Source organism: Varroa jacobsoni, unplaced genomic scaffold (genome assembly GCF_002532875.2).
Source record: "Varroa jacobsoni isolate VJ856 unplaced genomic scaffold, vjacob_1.0 scaffold_1252, whole genome shotgun sequence".
Classification (NCBI taxonomy): Eukaryota; Metazoa; Arthropoda; class Arachnida; order Mesostigmata; family Varroidae; genus Varroa; species Varroa jacobsoni.
The window spans coordinates 50,718-68,702 of NW_019214154.1; the positions used below are offsets into that span (position 1 = coordinate 50,718).

The 17,985-nt window shown below is 40.6% G+C and overlaps 3 protein-coding genes across 6 annotated transcripts in view; 2 read left to right on the forward strand and 1 right to left on the reverse strand.

The window, feature by feature from the left end:
* The window catches only part of LOC111268063 (uncharacterized), a 19,514-nt gene extending 12,737 nt beyond the window's left edge, over window positions 1-6,777 (reverse strand). The window contains exons 1-2 of one of the 3 annotated variants that reach the window (XM_086971555.1): window positions 6,156-6,770; window positions 3,726-3,985 (exon numbers count right to left, since the gene is read on the reverse strand). Coding sequence is in view for 1 of the 3 variants with exons in the window: in XM_022846783.2 (XP_022702518.1) it covers window positions 6,156-6,184 (29 nt within the window). In the remaining 2 variants the exon portion in view is untranslated. Of the gene's footprint in view, window positions 1-3,725; window positions 3,986-6,155 lie in introns of all 3 variants that reach the window. The other 2 variants (XM_086971554.1, XM_022846783.2) reach the window with 2 other exon arrangements.
* A 110-nt stretch (window positions 6,778-6,887) lies between these two features.
* LOC111268061 (uncharacterized) lies at window positions 6,888-12,653 on the forward strand. The gene is made up of 7 exons (XM_022846780.2): window positions 6,888-9,249; window positions 9,657-9,753; window positions 9,971-10,274; window positions 10,454-10,671; window positions 10,917-11,011; window positions 11,308-11,499; window positions 12,090-12,653. Exons 1-7 carry the CDS (start codon window positions 9,146-9,148, stop codon window positions 12,382-12,384), a joined length of 1,305 nt encoding a protein of 434 aa, XP_022702515.1. The 5' UTR covers window positions 6,888-9,145; the 3' UTR covers window positions 12,385-12,653.
* Window positions 12,654-12,762: 109 nt separating this feature from the next.
* On the forward strand, window positions 12,763-17,971 carry LOC111268057 (uncharacterized). Of its 2 annotated transcripts, XM_022846771.2 has the most exons (6): window positions 12,763-14,643; window positions 15,022-15,111; window positions 15,529-15,594; window positions 16,124-16,165; window positions 17,130-17,183; window positions 17,661-17,971. In XM_022846771.2, the coding sequence occupies exons 1-5, from the start codon at window positions 14,609-14,611 to the stop codon at window positions 17,152-17,154; spliced, it is 258 nt and encodes an 85-aa protein (XP_022702506.2). In that variant the 5' UTR covers window positions 12,763-14,608; the 3' UTR covers window positions 17,155-17,183; window positions 17,661-17,971. The 2 variants fall into 2 exon arrangements, with proteins under 2 accessions (XP_022702506.2, XP_086827682.1); XM_086971556.1 differs by lacking the exon at window positions 17,130-17,183.
* Window positions 17,972-17,985: the final 14 nt, after the last annotated feature.

Consider the following 17,985-nt stretch of genomic DNA (forward strand, 5'->3'; position numbering starts at 1 on the left):
TATAATAAATAAAGATTTGCAACATTTCAGATGTTGCAGGATTTCAGAGTGAATATTATATAATACTGTATTATTAAATAAATCAGCTATGTTTCAAGTTCGCAAAGAGAACCAGCGAAGAAGGGATAGGCGTACCGTTGTTTAAGGAACGTACGTTGAGGAACAATACTGTTCCCTGACCGGGAACAGTAAGACCAACGGCTATACTAGTTGTGGTAGCCGTACAACTTCCTCCTAATACGACGATACTATTTGTCACATTCGTAACAAGTTAACATTGAGTACCATATTTTAATTTTAAAAAAACCTTTAAGTGAGATATTTGAAAGCTTGCCTATCTTGAATATACGTATACTTACTTGTCTTGCAAACCTATGTAGTTTCCTGTCTAGACGTACGTACCTAGATGCAGGATTAATTCCATACCGGCGCCGCATTCTACGAATCAGACTGCAAGCAAGTCTGACTGGCTGCGCTGACTGCGATATGTGGTCATTTGTTCTTATTGTTTTCTTCCTGAAATAACTTCTACTATGTTGACACGTAGTGTATGTGACCAGACAGGCGTCGCCATCCTATCTCGATTGTTTCTCAATTTTTATATTCAATCGATATTCCGTGCTACAATGCTTAAGTATCTGACTACTTTACATCACAGCACAACATATATCAGGGAGGTGATTATTTTGTTGGGGTTTTCCTGTTCATTTCGTTGTCTGTCTTGTTGATTTTTTCCGTGTTCCGAACCTTATACTTATCAGATAATAAATAAAAGTGCGAGTGACTGTTCGAAGTAGTATTCCCTTTTCTTTTCAGCTGCTCCTTGGAAAAGGTGTCTGTCCGCCGCTGTAGATTTGCGCCTAATCGGTAACAATGCCATACTCTACACCACCGTATTATGTTTCGAGTTCTACGGTATCGTCGTTCCTTAATGCCACTCCCTGCCATCATAACACGCTGTGTGCCTATGCCCGGATTCGAACCTACGCTGCAACGCATCCCTAATTTTAGCAGGCAAATGTGCCAGCCACTACGTTGTTTTGGACTTCAGTTCAGTTCAGTTCATGTTTGCGTTCTTAAGTTTTGCTAACTAGACATTTCGATTCGAGATAAGAAATGTTTGCTTTTTTTTGTGACATTTCGTAGCCGACTTCGGTCATTTCATAACCCCACATGTGGGGGTCATCAGCACTCACAAGAAAGACCTCGGGCAAAATTACTATTAGGAACTTTTGCAATCAGACGCAGTTTTTTTTAGTTACATCTCTCCCTATTTCTGTCGCCTGGTGACTTTTGGCTTTCGTTATTTTAAAAAAAAAATGTTGATGATCCTGTGTAGAAGCCGATGGCCTTGCTGTAGCGTGGTGAGGAGTCCCCACAAATTGGACGACACGCTAGTTCCAACGAGCTCAGTTCACTGATGCCATGGAAACGGCACCGTATTAATGTAATTAGGAACGCATTTTCTAACGACGGCATATTCAGAAACAAGCATTTCACATGCTGCTCCCGCTGGCCCTGATCCTGCATCAGTGCAAGCGTGTTACTGATGGAAGTAGCAAAAAACAGAATTGTACAATCCTGCCACTGGCATCCATGTCCGCGACTCATTTAACCAACTCTGGCGCGTCCAGTCTGTATCGGTGGCTGTCACTGAATCCACTAATAAATGGACACTGACGAGCACCTACTGTCCAACGCGGCCGAACCTCGACGTCGTTGCTGCTCTGCCGACTGGAGCCACTTTCCATCCGCCAGAAAATCTAGTTCAGTAACGCTGCCAGGCGCTCCCGCTGTAACCACAAGCAGAGAGACGATCGCTGACGGTCCAGCTGAAGTAGGCCCGGTCGTTTGGTCGATCGGTCCGTCCGTCCGTCCGTCCGTCCGTCCATCCCCCGGGTAATTGCCTGGCTAAGCCGTCGTTCTCATGGTTATTGTTTGGGGAGGCAGGAGCGGCGGCAGTGGCAGGCAGCGAAACAATGTATTGCTCTTGGTGTCGCTGTAGCTGTCGCCATCGCTAAAAGAACGGCCGTAACGCAATCCCAGATTTGGCAGAGCGGCATTGAAAGTTTATATATAAACTTGTGTGTGATGTTGTAGTAGTCTGCAAGGCTTATCATAGGGCCGTGTGCTTTCTGTGAAGCATACGAGCGGCGTCTCGACAACAAGTTCTATCTAACTGGGAACGTAGTTCTTGTATGGGTGAGAACGAACAACATAGTTTGTTTTCGTATGCATATATGTCTAGACACGACAGAGCGTCAAACAGTATCGTGTCGTCACACCCGGAGAAATATCTGCGAGTATCTGTTGCGTAAAGGATGGCCGCATAGGTTAGCCAGATGAAATCTGCGTGAGCTTTTCGTGGGGCAGGATAATAACACCAAGTTACTAGTCGCATAGAATGTTTCAAAAACGTTCTTCAGTCGGAAATGCATTTAAACAGTTAACTTAATTCGGACTGTTATAGAATCACGTATAGGGTCGCAAATATCATATTCTAAGTACTGCTCGCTAGCAGCGAAGAAGACGAAATGGGCTACCCAATTAGCACTCAGTTTCGCGGTTTATAGGACGGCTGTTCTCTGCGCCGCTTCCCTACACGTATTATATTCGGGATGTATTGTCGTTAGGGTGAGTTGGCATATGTTCGAGTAGTATTTGAGACCACTAATTAAGGTTACAGCTTCAGCTATTCTAAATCAGAGCATGGGTATCTTAAAAGGAAAAGTTGGTCATTTCGACAACACTCGAAAATAGATACAGCCCCTTCGTTGACGATTTAAGGCCTGTAACAGGCACCCTTCCACACGGTTAAAAAGGTCGAAATCGTTTAAACAGGATCAGTCTTGCTGTATTCAGGAGAAATTCAAATAGGCGTATCTATAATGCCAACCAAATCTAGGCACGACGTCTTGAGACGTCGATAAACCTATAACCCCGGGTTTATTGTACGATCATAGTGCGCCTACGCATTTCTCAATCAGCAATCAATCGATCGATCGATCGATCAGCGAAAATGCTTATGTTGAAACAAGCTACATATATTGTGATGCAGTATTTCAGCAACCAATCATACAGAATATAAGATTATGTCAGTGGCAATGCAAGATGTATAATTATGTAACTAATCTTAATGGTAATACGAGTGAAGCAAATTCCTACTTAAATAGTCACCTCTTATCAGCTTGATTGTTTTATATCCGGACTTGTATCTAGTGGACATTTTTAAGCGACAACTAGTGTTATCGAAGAGTTTGTTTCGTTGTTTGCTTTGCAAAAAAAAAAAACAGGGATCAGTACAAAGCTATTTTCTCATGCACACAAACAAACGTCAATTAGAAACGTTCTCTATCCGAAAGTGCTCCGACAAACATCAGCGTTATTATTCCATTATGGGGAATGACTATGGTGCGTCTACAAAAGCTGCGTTGAAACAGCCTTGATCGGGACAAAAATTTACTTTATGGATATTTGCCCACGGCCATTGTTCGTTAAAGGCTATTTACCCAGGCCCTACTAGGCACGTGTAGTTGTAGCATTCCTATTTGCACCGTAATGTATTTGCAGCCGAATTTACGATGTAATGGAACGTCGTGCTGCGATCATTTGCCAATCAATAACAAAGACAGTGGCACCATCTAAAAAAATACTGCGGATACTTGTGGCTCGCTGCTGCTGCTGCTACTACTGTCGTCGTCGCGGTTATCGTTAAAATCGCTTACCCTGAGACGAGTGAAGTATTTGTACCATTGACTCGTTGGTGTGGAGGGAGTCGACTGGCTATCGACGAACCAGTCGGGCGCCAGAGACAGACGCAGATAGAGGTAACGTTTTCTGGTTTAACTTGCCGCTGTTGTGCAGTCCGGCTGTCGTGGCTCTTTCTGGCAGCTTATGTCTGTCCGCAGGTCCCCCGGCTTCGAAACAGTCGCGGACGCGAAACAATCATCCAATTCGACCACAGCATTTACGATGACAATGACGTCTGCGGTCCATTCGGCAGGCGAGTAAACGATGTAAGACAGAATGATTACTAGGAGAGAGAGAAAATTATTGTGGGGTGGAGTAGCATATCATCATGGGGGTACGAAAAGTTCCCGCTGGGAATTGTTTCGTTCGAAGTTTGTTGCTGTGCTGACCGAGTCACTGTTACCGTTCGGGTTACTGTTGGCCGAGACTATCGCTGTTTCTGAAGCGATTGCCTTTACGACAGCGTTCTCGCCTCTGTTCTGAAAGCTAGATTTTTGCAAGCCTCTCAATATAGGCAAAGATAACAGTAGTAATCAGGAGTGAATAGTAAACGATGGAAAGCTGTTAGCGTAACGCTGTCTGTCTGCCTGCCTGCCTGCCTGCCTGTCTGATCATTATCTGCATCACATGATAAATTTCCATTTGCCTTGCATTCATAAAGTATACGATGTTTATCCCTTGATTACTATTTCTACTGCGTACGCGTTCAACCCATTCAAAGAGACCTCTTGATGAAATGAATTGCTAGCTCCATCTGTGCATCGTTTGCTCTCTCGTCCTGCGGCTAGGTTAGGCTTCATCTAAAGCGACTTATGTACTGTCATAGAACCTATTAGGCAAAAACGGCTCGCGCGTTTCTTCTGTCACTCTGATCCACATGGCTGAGTCTGCGATGCATGTGATTAATTAGATAAACGCCTAGAGCTTATAAATAGACTAGGAAGCATCACTGATAATGCGCCTCATCTGTGCCAACATTGTGTTGGGCCTGGTCTCGGTCCGTCAAAGCTAGCAAAGGGATATTTTGACTAAGAAGACTCAGCACGGTTCTTCACGTTACCAACAATCGTTTCAGTGCACAGTCTTCAGACTGTGTATCAGCTGCTTACCCCCGTTTCGCTGTAGGTACCCAGTGTCATTGTAACGGCCGCATGACTAACAAAAATACTGCTCACTAGTCAAATTGGAACGAAACTTAAACTGGTCCTATCTGACCCTGAAGGGGACGAAAAGCGGATAATTTGTTCTAAGAAACTTCCAGTGATTGCTAAACAACTTTTTTTGCGTTAAAATGTTGTTACCACGTTTATTGCGCAGTTTAAAGGTCGGCAGTAAATTCAGTTAAATAAAAATTCTATGCGAAAAAGGAAACATAATGCAAACCTTATTTTTCCCTTGGACAAATGTATGTGTTCTCAGCGATAGTTGAAAAGCAGAATCGAATGGGTTCACTTAATTATGTAATGACAGTGCAAAAAACTGCGTGCTTATCCGTTTCGCAGAAAACGGGAAGCTGTTATGATCATCATTCACACTGGGGGCATTTGTTGAAGGTCTCTACCGCTCAAGCTGTACGATGAATCATGGTTAGATTGTGAGTTAAATTCAGTAATGTATTTGAAAGCTTTTTAGGGTTGGCCGCGCCCACTGCTACCTACAGTCGTAGCATAAAAATCTGTATTTGGAAATCTTCTGCAAACATTGTCCAAATGCAAAACTGATGTCTGCTTTTTAATAAGATTGCAACACCCCATTAAAATGCATGGAAATACTGATTCACGATACTGTAGAGACAGCAATGGACAAAGTTACACGGAAATCGCAAAAGCTATGTTTCTGCATTTTTACAAAGACATATGCTTACATCTATTTTACCACCTGCTGGAAATATATGTAATTTTTGTTTGAAGATGTGAGTATAATGATTGTATCTGTATCTAATTTTATACCATAAATAATTTTTGATCGTTGAATGGTTTCTAGACTTAGGTCGTCAAGCAGTCCTTTCCATACTTATGAGCCAAAAACCTCAGATCTGGATGCTACCTAAATATATACATAGTGCTCTGTCTGCTGGCAAACCATTCGTTGAATTAGGACGCAAGCGTAAATGCAGGCGCAAATTTAAGGCCCGTTTTCTCATTTCGGAGATGAACAAAAGCACTTATAAGGCCTTTACGCCCTGTCATCATATTTTGCACATCGCTATACTTGAATGTTTGATTTCTCGTTCGCAAGCAGAGTAAACGCGTACATTGGCTATGGCACCTCCCAGAATGCGGAAAAAAACCTGAGAACTAGACCTCAAGCACATCCAACATTCAGTGTTTCACTAAATTCAACAACTGCACTAACACCGTTGATGTAATAGAGACTGAATGAATAGAACAAAGAGTGATTCTAACCTGTACTTGCAGGGCTTCTTTCGGAACATTTTCGGATTCGTTGTTGTCAACGTTCGGTCTCTCAGCCGCGACTACCCTAGATACCTTACACCCAACTACGAGTTCGTATACGAACGGCGTCTTTATCCTTCACATACGGCCGCATATGACCACATACGTTCATGCGTCTTGTCCGAGCTAGAATTTCCGTTCAAGTTCAGCGATATTCGTGACGCTAGTTCGACTGGAAACTTTTTACTAAACGTTTACCGTTTACAGAACAAAAATACGAGCCTCAGAGTTGCTGTTCGCTCTCATTTGTTTCGGACTCTTCTCATCTATATGATTTCAATATCTCTGCCGTTACTCGTTTTAGGGTTTCTACATTACTCGTTTTCAGGTGCTGATTTAGTATAGACGATTTGGATAACGTTAATTGTCACAATCTAGCTCGTGTTCTTATTTCGAGTCAGCCGTACTACGCCGCTGTCGAACGCCGCGGATGATGACGGAGTTTCAGTGCAGCTGATGTTGTTCAGTCCTTCCGCGCACCACGGACACAAGGGCAAGACCACTGAAACTGATACCCCACTGCCAGTTATGACTGACACAGGCGACGTGACACGCGTTGCTGCTTCTCGCGGTGGCAGTGGACCGGTCCGCCGTCACAGGCGGCACAGGCCTTCTGCAAGAGGACGACTGCTGTTTGACGTTTTTGGAAAGGGAGAAGAGAGACTCGTGCGGTAAGAACGGACCAACGCTTGCTAAACTGCCATTTGCCAAAGCTTTGTCTCCATGGGGCTGGGAGGCAAGGCAGCACCGACTTGAAACTAGCTGGCGGTGGAGTAACCCAGAATGACAACAATCACATCAACCAGAACAGCGAAAACAACAACGAAAGTAAAATAACAGACACGACAAGTAACAAGAGCTAGATATTTAATGGTAAACGGGAGCGAAACAGAGTCGGCAATGTTTCCTGAATCGACTGAAAACACAAACCGGCAACTTAACAGGGACAAACGCCTCCACTGACATATATAGCATCAAAATCAGACATAGGCAAATGTAAGTCATACACTGAAATTAGTATTTCATGCGGTTCCGCCGATTTTCAACCCGAAGCTGAATGATAGTTTACGCATCAAAGTTGAGCACTATAATCGCTGAGCCAAACGAGACTCATGCTACCAGATCAATAACTTATAGATATTAGTCTACCTTGAACTTAGTCTGATCGTAGTCCGCAATGAAAATACAATAGTGAAAGCGCTTTACTTGCGGCTGGACAATCACTTCAGATGTTAAGGGCCCTTCTGTGAGGTATGTGGCAAAAGTTATATAATCTCGAATCATATAAGGGGCGTATACATATAATATACATGATATAAACATTTATATCAGTTAATTACAATGCAAGTACCTTGCTTCTTTCAGACCGCTCGGAAACAAACAATCATTTACACATTTCCTAGCAATGATCTAGAACTGAGACGTTTTGTTAAATGGTCGTATTCGAGTCGTACGATCAGTGAACCCCACTTTCATCCCAACTACAGATAGTACGAGCGCTAAACTGGACGAAAACGCTACAAAACGAATAATAATAGTTTAAACACGAACAATCTCTGTCTCTTTAGATGTAAAGTTACAATAGTTTATAGTAATAAGTAGTTTTTCAATCTAACTTAACTTATATCATTTGTTACTGGGTGATACAAGCGAGCTTGTTCGGTATCATTAGCTTAATGCTAAAATGTAATTAATGAAATTGTTAGCTTACTTTAGCAGCTTATCTATCCAGTATGTTTATTCGGCAAAATGGCTACGTTTCTAATGTCAACAATCAAAATGGCCATCTATGAACAAGCCTACTCAGCCATATTTCAATCAAATGAAGTGCTTCATTTATCAAATGGCTTTAATCGTAAGTGAATCTGCGGAGCGACACGGTAGTTTTGTCGTCATCATCATCTGATTTACCTATCTCCGTTCATCTCGAGAGTGGTAGCTACATATAACAGATGTTGTCATGCAAGCACCGTTCTTCAATTATTAACAATGCGAGCTTCAAAACTACCAGATCGTATTTGAAGCATCCTGAACCGCAGCTCTGGCAACGTCATCAACCTTGATCAACAATTCGTGAAGCTGACAGTGACCGTGTACGTTTTACGTAAAGTTTTACGATCTTCTGCCTCAAGAAAAACGTCAGGATGAGCTACTTCATTCCGAAACATCGCGTTCCATGTAACACATCATTAACGCTTAGCGAAGGACACTTACCCACCGTGGTTGACGAAGTACGTTATTCAACGGGTATTTAAAATTGCATAGTTCTTGAAGGTGCGCATAGGTCGGGTCACACAGCTAAAGGCGAATATGGCCTTACTGAGCTCAAGACGTATTGCCGTCACGGTACATGCGCAACTTAAATTCAATGATGACCAATAGATTTGTGAAAGCAAGTACCAAGGCAATTATTTAAATATATTTTGCTGTTGTTTAGTTTTATACAGGCGTTACAGAACGGTAAACACTGTTTTGAGCTGGACGGGAAAAAAGCACGGTGTTAACGTAGCGACATCTATTACTGAAAAGAGATGTAGTTGCATCATTCAACTTGACTGAAAAGTTCAATCAAGCTACAGCCGAATATGAAGTATTACTAGAAACTGTTTGAAGATGCTGTAGAGGAAGTATTTGTACTGTATCTGTCTGGTAACTTATGATACCTTTCTATGAGCACACTGTTAGATGAAGATGCTGTCCCATTAGGAATTGTGGATCGGTAATTTTTTCGGATACAGTCATCTTTACCTTGCTCTACTATGTGAAGTTCAATTAAATAACAAATTACGTATCTAATTTGATACATTGCACTAGGTTAAACTGTCAAAACGTTTGTACGCTAGCTAAAATTCGTTAAATAGAATAATAATTACTAAAATTTCATTAATAATGCTTTGACCTTGTTTTTTTTCTATTCACTTCTTCAATGGATCTAGTTCATGCCGTTCTGTTATGTAGAACGCTTTGCTGAAAAAGGAACAGCTGATATTTGGGGAATCTCTACTGAGTTAATTTTCAACGGAGCACAGTATGCCAGACTCAAGTAAGAACTTTTCTAATAAACCCATTCTGCATTTTATTTGTATGTAGCGAAATTTTGCAAAACATTTAAACAGGAACTGCTTCTACTCAGCTTCATCACCCGCCCCAGGGGGGATAACAATAGACGCAGAAATTACGGGACCGTTAGAAAATATCTGCGAAAATATGTAACTCGGAAGAGTAAATAAAAGATTTTAGTTTTTGCGTATCTTGCAAGTCAATATACATGTAAATTGATCGTTTCGCAGAGAAAAAAAATGTCGTTGGACAAAAGACCGACGTGTCGTATCCACTTAAAAATACATAATCTTTCTGAAGGTCTACTTGTATGGTATTGTATCGTGATGAAAATCTCCTGAATCGGTAAGAAGAGATGTGATCCGGTAATAAAGAGAGTATGTATTTTAGAGTGAGTCTCGTGAACGAGAAGAATGTTGGAGCTGGCAAATCCATTGGAAATGGTTCGTTTCCCCCGGAGAGCGCTTTTGGGCTTCTCGAAAACGCGGTACGTTAGCCAACTTGGCCTCAATGACTTTTATGGGTCCGCATATTTTAATACGTCTAACGGAAAGCGACTAATAGTATAATAATACATCGCCAATAATTAACCGCAGGCAAAAACTGTTGTCAACAAATCAAAAATGATTTCAACAAGCTATAAGTACCAATAAAATACCAGATAATGTGAAATACTGGTAAAGTGCGTTTTTGCATCGTTATAGGGAGCTATAGCTTACGCCAATCCTGGGATAGCAGAGCTGGAACGATTCGCCGTAGCCGACCCAATGGAAATCCTCGTAACTTTTTTCACGCTGCTCACCTGGAAACCCCAGAACCTGATAAATCCGTTTGCTTTCGTTCTTGCCTTTACATCGGGCGTCTGGCTTGTATTCGGTATCACATTAGTCTTTTTAGCTGCACTATCAGCTTTCGCTGACCGATTTCTCACTCCATGGAAAAGTCCTTCACAAAATTATGGGTTTGGTTTCTACTTGTGGGACTTCTTCAGCCGACTCTTTCCTCGAGGTACGAGATATATGTATTAAATGCTCGAATACACCGCTTTCTGATATATTCACAACCTGTCCCACCGTAGAGGCACGACGATAGATTCAGAAATTTATCAGTGATATGAGAGGCGCAACCATCGCATCGAAGCGGTTTCTTAAAACCGACTGCATGGTTGATGAGTTATTTATTTTTAGGGCAAATGCGACGTCGGGATACGTGGATTCGAATAATTATGGCGAGTTTCGTGCTACCCCTATCCGTATTGTTCATGACGATATTGAATAGTGAGCTCACATCAACGATGCTCATCACGAAGACCACGCCTACCGTCAACAGTTACGAAGATATTCTTCTCTTTAAAAATGTCAAAGTCTATACTGAAAAAAACACGGTGCTTCATACCATGCTTTCGGTAGGAACATTGTTTGGCTTTGATTTTTTCAAAATTAATACCAAGTCGCATAGATAAAATTGTTGTAGATAGAAAGTAATCCCAGGATGATAAGCAGCATGGCTTAATACACAGCCAAACTCGATGTGCGTCTTGTCTGTTTTTTTTTTTTTGTTAATTAAATTGTAATTAGTTAAAAAGCTTAAATATTTTAGCTGCGAAATGGTAAAGCTTATAGATACAGCACTCTTTTTCTGTTTCGTTAGGAGGCGCGTTCGGAACTTTTTCAGCGGTTAAAACCGCGCGTGGCGCCTGTTGAAGGTATATTCATCCAAACGCCTAATACATACAAGTTACTAAGGTGAGAAATGACGTAGCATAATATCCGAACCCACAATACGAATCATTCGATTACCACTGTGGATTTTATCGCCTCATTAAGTTAGCTTCTTTTAAAAGTGTCGTATACTTAAAGCTATAGCATCACATAAATTTGTATCGCTTCTACAATCTGTGTAGTAAATGTACAGCTGATTTCCTTCGAGCACGTAAAGAAACATTGCTAGTTGACAAATCTGGCGATGGATTGGATGGAAAGAGTTGTTTAATTGAAATTTACACCACTTCTGGAAACTGCAATCTATACTGATCATTTAGCGCTGTGGAGCAACAAAGGGGCGTGATTGTGGTAAACGTCGATATGGCGCACAATTTAATTGTAACGGCGCATAGAAAATGGCATCGCTGTCCGCATCTACAAGTAGCACGCGAACAAGCCGGTTTACTTCTAGCTAACGTATTTCTCAGCCGAAAAATTCCTGACCGGACTAGACGGAAATTACGGAAGGGGTATGTGCGTCTGAGAGAGTAGATGTTTGTTATGCTCTTTTACCATACGATATAGCTACTACTAAATTTTGGCTAGGAAAAAGATAACCATACGTCATCCCACTTCGAGATACACGACGTGATCACCCTTTGTTTCTCACTAATGAAACAAAATCAGTGACCAATCGAGATTTTGTTTATTACTTTTTCGTATGGTCCAGACACAGATGGTCGTGCAAGCGGTTTTAGGGTGCTGTTGTCCCGACAACGGGCCCAATGAAAGGCCCGGCTTGCGGTGTGCCGCGTACCTAACATGAAACAAAGCGTTTAGAGCTGGCATACTAGCTATAACAGCAGTTGAAAGGCCGTGATTCGATCCCTATGTTGAGCTCATTTTTTCCATTGAGTGCCTTCAAATTAATCTAAATTTATTAGATGAATTAGGTTTTGCTATCGTACTTCACGGCGTCGTTTTAGCATGCACAACTAGTACATGTAATCCTCACAAAAAATATTAGCCTTTTTTTTTATATTTGAAGACCATTTAATACATAGAATAGATACACGCAATGCATGCGGCATAACGATCTCATTATTGTCATGTTTCGCAGGTTTCGAGCAACCCACGAAGGTGGCTTCCTCACAAAAGCTCTAGAATGGACGCGTCGTGATTCGAGCGCATGCTTGAGTCGTTCTGATAATGAATTAAAGCCAATGACCTTTAACCAATTGGAAGGGTCCTTTATGGTTTTGGCGATCGGTGGTGTGTCGAGCCTTTTGTCCTTGCTTATTGAAGTGGCATGGGCGAAAGACTTGCATAGATCCTGTTGCTCCTCGCGATCTGGCCGTGTCTTATGCCGAGCGCTAGCGAAGGCAAACATCTCGCGACTTAATACTTTAAAATGATATATATATATATATATATATATATATATATATGGATGACTACTCTGAATTACATGATTCACTGAATACAAGTTGGTATCATTAAACAATTAAACAGCTGCTGTCGATAAAAATGCGGTTTCTAATAATAGTGATATAACAAAAAAACGTAATGGAAATTATTATTTTCACGTTTTTATTGGTACGATGTAATGGTATTCTATTGACTGAACATGATTGCTAATGTTGCTTAATACTTATATAAATGTAATGAAATTTTACGGAATAAATCTTAATATCTATCAATGTATATGTAAACTTTTGAAGAAAAATTGAATTTGAAAAAACAAACACCTAACTATTGTCGATTGAAATGACTCTTGATAGAGCGAAAAATTAACGTTTTAGCTTTCTGTTCAATGTGTACTTGCCTTCATCGTTTTTGAAGTCATCTTTGGAGTCGCCACCGACCTAGCTAACGACAATTGCCCTTATTTCTTTGAAAAGGCGACGCCAACGCCATTTATTTATCCATCAAATGATCAAAGTTGCCCCGGTATGTCCTGAGATTGTGATAAGTTGAAAGCACTGTATTCTCTTAATTTACTCATTGCCGAAACTGGCCAATAGTAGATATGACAATGCATTGTATAGACAATGCATTTCCCAGATGAACACTTGCAAATATTTACCATCTCTGCCTTCAGGAGTAATGTTGTGCATTATGAAACGATACATTCATGCATTGTACGCTGGAGCCGGTTAGAAGTAGACTTCACTTTTGCTCCAATAAGTTGAAAGTGTTTCATTTGACTATTGCTTTGCCTATGTTGATTAAGCCTTAGTTCTTCGTTACATTAAGGGTAGAGGTGATTACATGTATGCATGTATGTTGTCACTTAATGTTCCTATCTTGAGCCATCTATTCAGAACTTTGAAAAAAGGTAACTAATAACTTAACAATCTCCTCAACTGTACTGACCATACCTACCGAATTTACCCTTGTTCAAATTAGAAAATTATTCAAAATCTGGCGGTCAGATTAGGATGCAAGCGTATGATTCTCTAAGTCTTGATGACGCTAGAATATGGCTCTATTGTACAGGTAATGAGAATTCTTCTTTATGTAATATGTATAAACGCGTGAACCTTCTGAATGATTAAATCAATACCACAGACATCTTGCGCCCATTAGGAATGCGACCATAATAGACCTTTGTCAGGTCCAACATAATGCTAGATGTCATGAACTTCGTCGCGCCTCAGCTTATTCCTTCGATTTGAAGAAACGTGTGAGTGATACGACGAGCAGTTAGTTGTGCATACGATTCTTAATTTTTGAGAATGCGCTCATAGCTTCTTTGATCGTTTTTGGTTATATTGTGCTTGAGGTCTTGGTTTTCTCCGCGAAGGTAGGTAGTAAAGAGCATCAAAATTATAAGGTCGAGGGCATGCGATCAGTCTTTCCAAATGTTTGCCATATTGCTTTTTCTTCTTTAAACCACACGGCCAAAGTATCCGTGTGAAGGGTAAACTTGTGATTCGCTACGGAGTGAAGTAACGAACACGTCTTTGTTTCTCTGAGGATACGAATCTTCACTATTAGCCATTTTCTGAAACGAAGCTTCGTACCAATCTACGATTCGCTAACTGTCTATAATGGGTATCTGTCGATTATTATTAATATAAGGTTTCCAAGCTTATCTTGTAAGGTTGAATAGATTTTGTAAACGTAAATGGTTAGTAAAACGTGCATTTAGAAATAATTTTACGGAGATTGTACAGTTATTTTTGAAAATCGCTGTTTAAACTTATTTGCCTATGATAGTGTTCCCTATGGTCACGTGGTGACTTTGACGAAAATTAGAGAGCACCGCCATCTCGTACGAACTAAACAACTTATAATATATAAAAAAGGAAAAACTAATTTTGGTATAGGTTGATCAAATTTTAAACGACGAGGAACATCGAAACGTTAAACTTTGCTACTAATAAATAACTTTTCTTTAGCGCTAAACTAACGTCACCCATGTAATCTACTAGAAGAGATCTAGATAGCTACTCTAAATTCATGTTAATGTTCAATAAAAATCTTTCTTCAAATGTCACACTTAACTATTGAAGCTTTTTTAGCTACCAGTTATACCAATTTAGCTACTAAACTATGGTGTACTGCAGGTCGAGCCCTATGGCCGTATGACACGCCACAAAGACAGGACCTGCAGCCTATAAAGCCCAGTGTCATATGATTCTAAACACAGCTAAAGTGGACAGACTTCGGTAAGCACGAAATAAAGATGAATAAAGTATTTTCTGCTCGCATTGTGAAAAAAGATTGCGCAAAGAAATCTCTTTTGTCAAATCCTGCAGAAAAACTGCTAGCTATACAATAATCATTATCGTGCAAAATAATAGAGGTTCTTAACATTATAGGAGTGTCGTGATTACGGTCTCACAGCACTGGTATGGTAGCATCTTTCTTAAGTTCTGACTTTTGACCAGGCTCCGAAGTGACATTCGAAATCATTCTGGTAGAATAACTAGTAAAGACGTTTTGGTCTACTCGTTATATTAGGTTGATTGTGTAGGGTCTTTATACTACATCACTACCATATGCGTTTCCCACAATAACTAATATCAAACGCTTTATGCTCGCAGTGGGGTGAGCCCAAAAAATCTTTCTTACGTAATCGGTACACTGATGGAGAATTCCAAATCGCCATTGCCTTCCACTACCTTTAGTTATCGGTAAGTAACTACTGATTACAATAACATACAATTTGTGTGCACTTCCTTATTTGATGTACCTAGTAAATGAGTGGAAGTCCGCTTCTTTGTGTTTACAAATACATCGTAGCATAGCGGAGGTTTAAACCGCCAATGGCTCTTATGTGCCTGAAAAATGTATTGTAACTATTTTCAGTCGTCTTTCATTACAAGTGAGCTCAAATAGACTTCGGTCCCAATAAATCCATAAATAGAAGTGGGAGTACCTTTGCTAGGTCTTCGCAATAAGGAAAAGTTATTCAAAGACTTAGATTAGCAGGTGTCATGGCGGATCCGGCCAATTCCAGAACAGCGTCTGCAAACAACTCTAGAATCGAGTGCTTATAATGATGCTGAGGCAACAAACTGTTCGTCAGTAAAGATTCTAATATGTTACAGGTCGCGTTGGTCTTCGTCAGCCCTGTTGTCGCGGAGGTGGATAAATGGATCGATGGAGACCCTATGGTAGTCCTTATAGAGAGGTGCTTATTGGTAACGTGGATTTCTCAAAAGCAGGTGGACAGGTTTCAGTTGTACGGGTGCCTTGACCCGAGCGTGTGGTGTATCTTAGTTTTCTTTGTAATTGCTTTAGCTTCTTCTCGCTTAGCTGTGGAGATCGCATTAAAGCAATTTGGACTTGAACTGAAGTCTTTTTTCAGTTTCCCCTGCACAGAGTGTTCCCACAAAGTAACGTAGTCGCGTAAGCAAATTAAACTAGGCCTACATGACACATGCATCATCAGTCACTAAATTTACGTTTAGAATTGCATGTACTTCGAAGGACCTAAAAAAGAACTAATAATTATGTGGTGGGATACAGTAGCAGCATTTAGGAATCCTGCCATAAGTGCAAGAAACTGTCTCAGCTGTTTGTTACGCCTCTTACGCCGAGTTCATATAATTTTTCTAATATGACAATTATCTCTCAATTTAAAAGCTACATTTGACTTATAGCATATGGCATTAAATTACCTGTAATGTTGTCCGTTTGCAGGAATACAGGGTATCCCGGTGGTTGGCGTCCAGTTGTGAAGAGGTAACTGCTTCCTAATAAGTTCATATGTGCTAGTCTACTTTGCATATTGCCTATGTTTGATCTTCCTGTGCCGATATTTTTTCAGTGACGGTACGATTGAATTTTATGGCTGTTCTCAGTAGCGTACTGACGTCAACTCTGCTTGTTCGGAATAGTTCAGAACCACTGAATAATTACCAAGATATTTTACTGTTTCCCAGGGTGCGCGTCTTGACTGAAGCCAAAGCGGCTTTTCACATCATTTTTGTGATACGAATATATTGCAAGCCGTAGTAATATTGCGTCTAATTCAGATAATTCGCAGATATTAAATTAGAAGGACCGTGCAAACTGCTTCCGGTAAATGTTCGGTTTTATGAATATTTTTTTACACAAGCACCATATGACGGATTCAGCAGCAGTTTTTGCCAAGTGTCTTGTATCTATTTCTCGCATGGTACTTGTAAAGTCCATCCTAAGTTTTTGAAACAACAATGGAAAACGTAAGTTTCTCTTGCATACGTCTTGACACGCACGTAATGACGTGTTAAATCGATATTCTTCTTAGTGAATTTGATCCTCTAGGTAGGTTACTGCTAAGAAACACGTATTGTCTATAATAGAATAAGAAACCCGCTCTAAAACAGCTCCTAGTGAATTTCACTTGACTCTCGTGTTATCGTTTTCTGCCTGATTAACTATTCTAACGACGTAAAATTTCGAATATAATGTATCTAAGAATCGAAAACGACTCCGTCACCCCACTAGGCATCACCTATAAGCGTGCTATGTAGTCGCGTATAGGTAGTGTAAATATGGTGACTTGCCTTACAATTAATTTGCTCGAAATTATCCACTTTATTTAAGTGGGCATTTGAAAATGGGTTGTCTTTTTCCGGGGATCTAGAACAGCTTTGTTCACTCAGTTGGCCCCTCGCCTAATCCCTGTACGAAGCTTATTCAACCTAATTTTTAAAATTTTCAGTCCACTCCCGATTTGCTTGTGCTAATGTCGCGAGTCAATATCGTTCGACTTACAGTAAGTAGAGTTCTACTTACTGCCAATGTCTTCTAAAGTTGAAACACACCAGGTCGTATCCAAAGAAGACTGCGTAAAGGTTAAACCATAGCTTTCGTAATTTCCTGATGACCTGATGACGGTGGACAAATGAGTTATTACAGTTTCGCTATTGATATCTTTGACTCGATTTTTAGTGACTGAAGTCTAAAAACCACCGAAGCAATGATCTGGATGTGAACCCAGTGTGCATAATGCACTTTTTAGTTGCCTAAGAAAAAAACTATTCCATGAAAGAAGGAAACATGTCGTCTAAGCCTCTGTGCTTTTACAGATAATATTAACAACTTTTTTTTAAGTAGAATTATGCATTTGTTCCTATGACATACCGAATCTAGTAGTCCTTATAGCAGCAGCGCAAGGTGCCTTAAAAACATTGACTATTTAACAAAGTGACAAACGTGTTCCTGTAATTACATCGTTCAACTGCTTTGACAGACAGAACGCGTCGGACAGCGGAAGCGCATCTGTATGGAAAGGCCATCGAACGACTAACACGCGACAGCATTGAGTATCTCATGCCTCGACACAACAAACTGCATTCGCTAACTCACGAGGGACTCGCAGGCCATTTGTGTTGCTAATGGAGAAATACGTCATGGCCACCATAGTTTACCCGGTCGAAACTATTGGAGATCGCTTGAAAAGCAATTATCTTACTTATTGCTGCTTGATTTTTATACGTGATATGATATTTAAACGTAAATAATGAGGAGTTGCCGATTTATTTTTTAAACTCGGACAAGATACTTGCAGCGTCGTT

What these genes read in the sequence shown, in the direction of transcription:
- LOC111268061 (XM_022846780.2), top strand. Translation starts at nt 9,146, where the DNA reads ATGCCGTTCTGTTATGTAGAACGCTTTGCTGAAAAAGGAACAGCTGAT. An exon ending in GCACAGTATGCCAGACTCAA is followed by an intron (nt 9,250 to 9,656) that starts GTAAGAACTTTT and finishes TATGTATTTTAG; the next exon opens with AGTGAGTCTCGTGAACGAGA. An exon ending in TTGGGCTTCTCGAAAACGCG is followed by an intron (nt 9,754 to 9,970) that starts GTACGTTAGCCA and finishes GCATCGTTATAG; the next exon opens with GGAGCTATAGCTTACGCCAA.
- LOC111268057 (XM_086971556.1), top strand. Translation starts at nt 14,609, where the DNA reads ATGATTCTAAACACAGCTAAAGTGGACAGACTTCG. An exon ending in GCTAAAGTGGACAGACTTCG is followed by an intron (nt 14,644 to 15,021) that starts GTAAGCACGAAA and finishes TTATGCTCGCAG; the next exon opens with TGGGGTGAGCCCAAAAAATC. An exon ending in TGGCGTCCAGTTGTGAAGAG is followed by an intron (nt 16,166 to 17,660) that starts GTAACTGCTTCC and finishes CTGCTTTGACAG; the next exon opens with ACAGAACGCGTCGGACAGCG.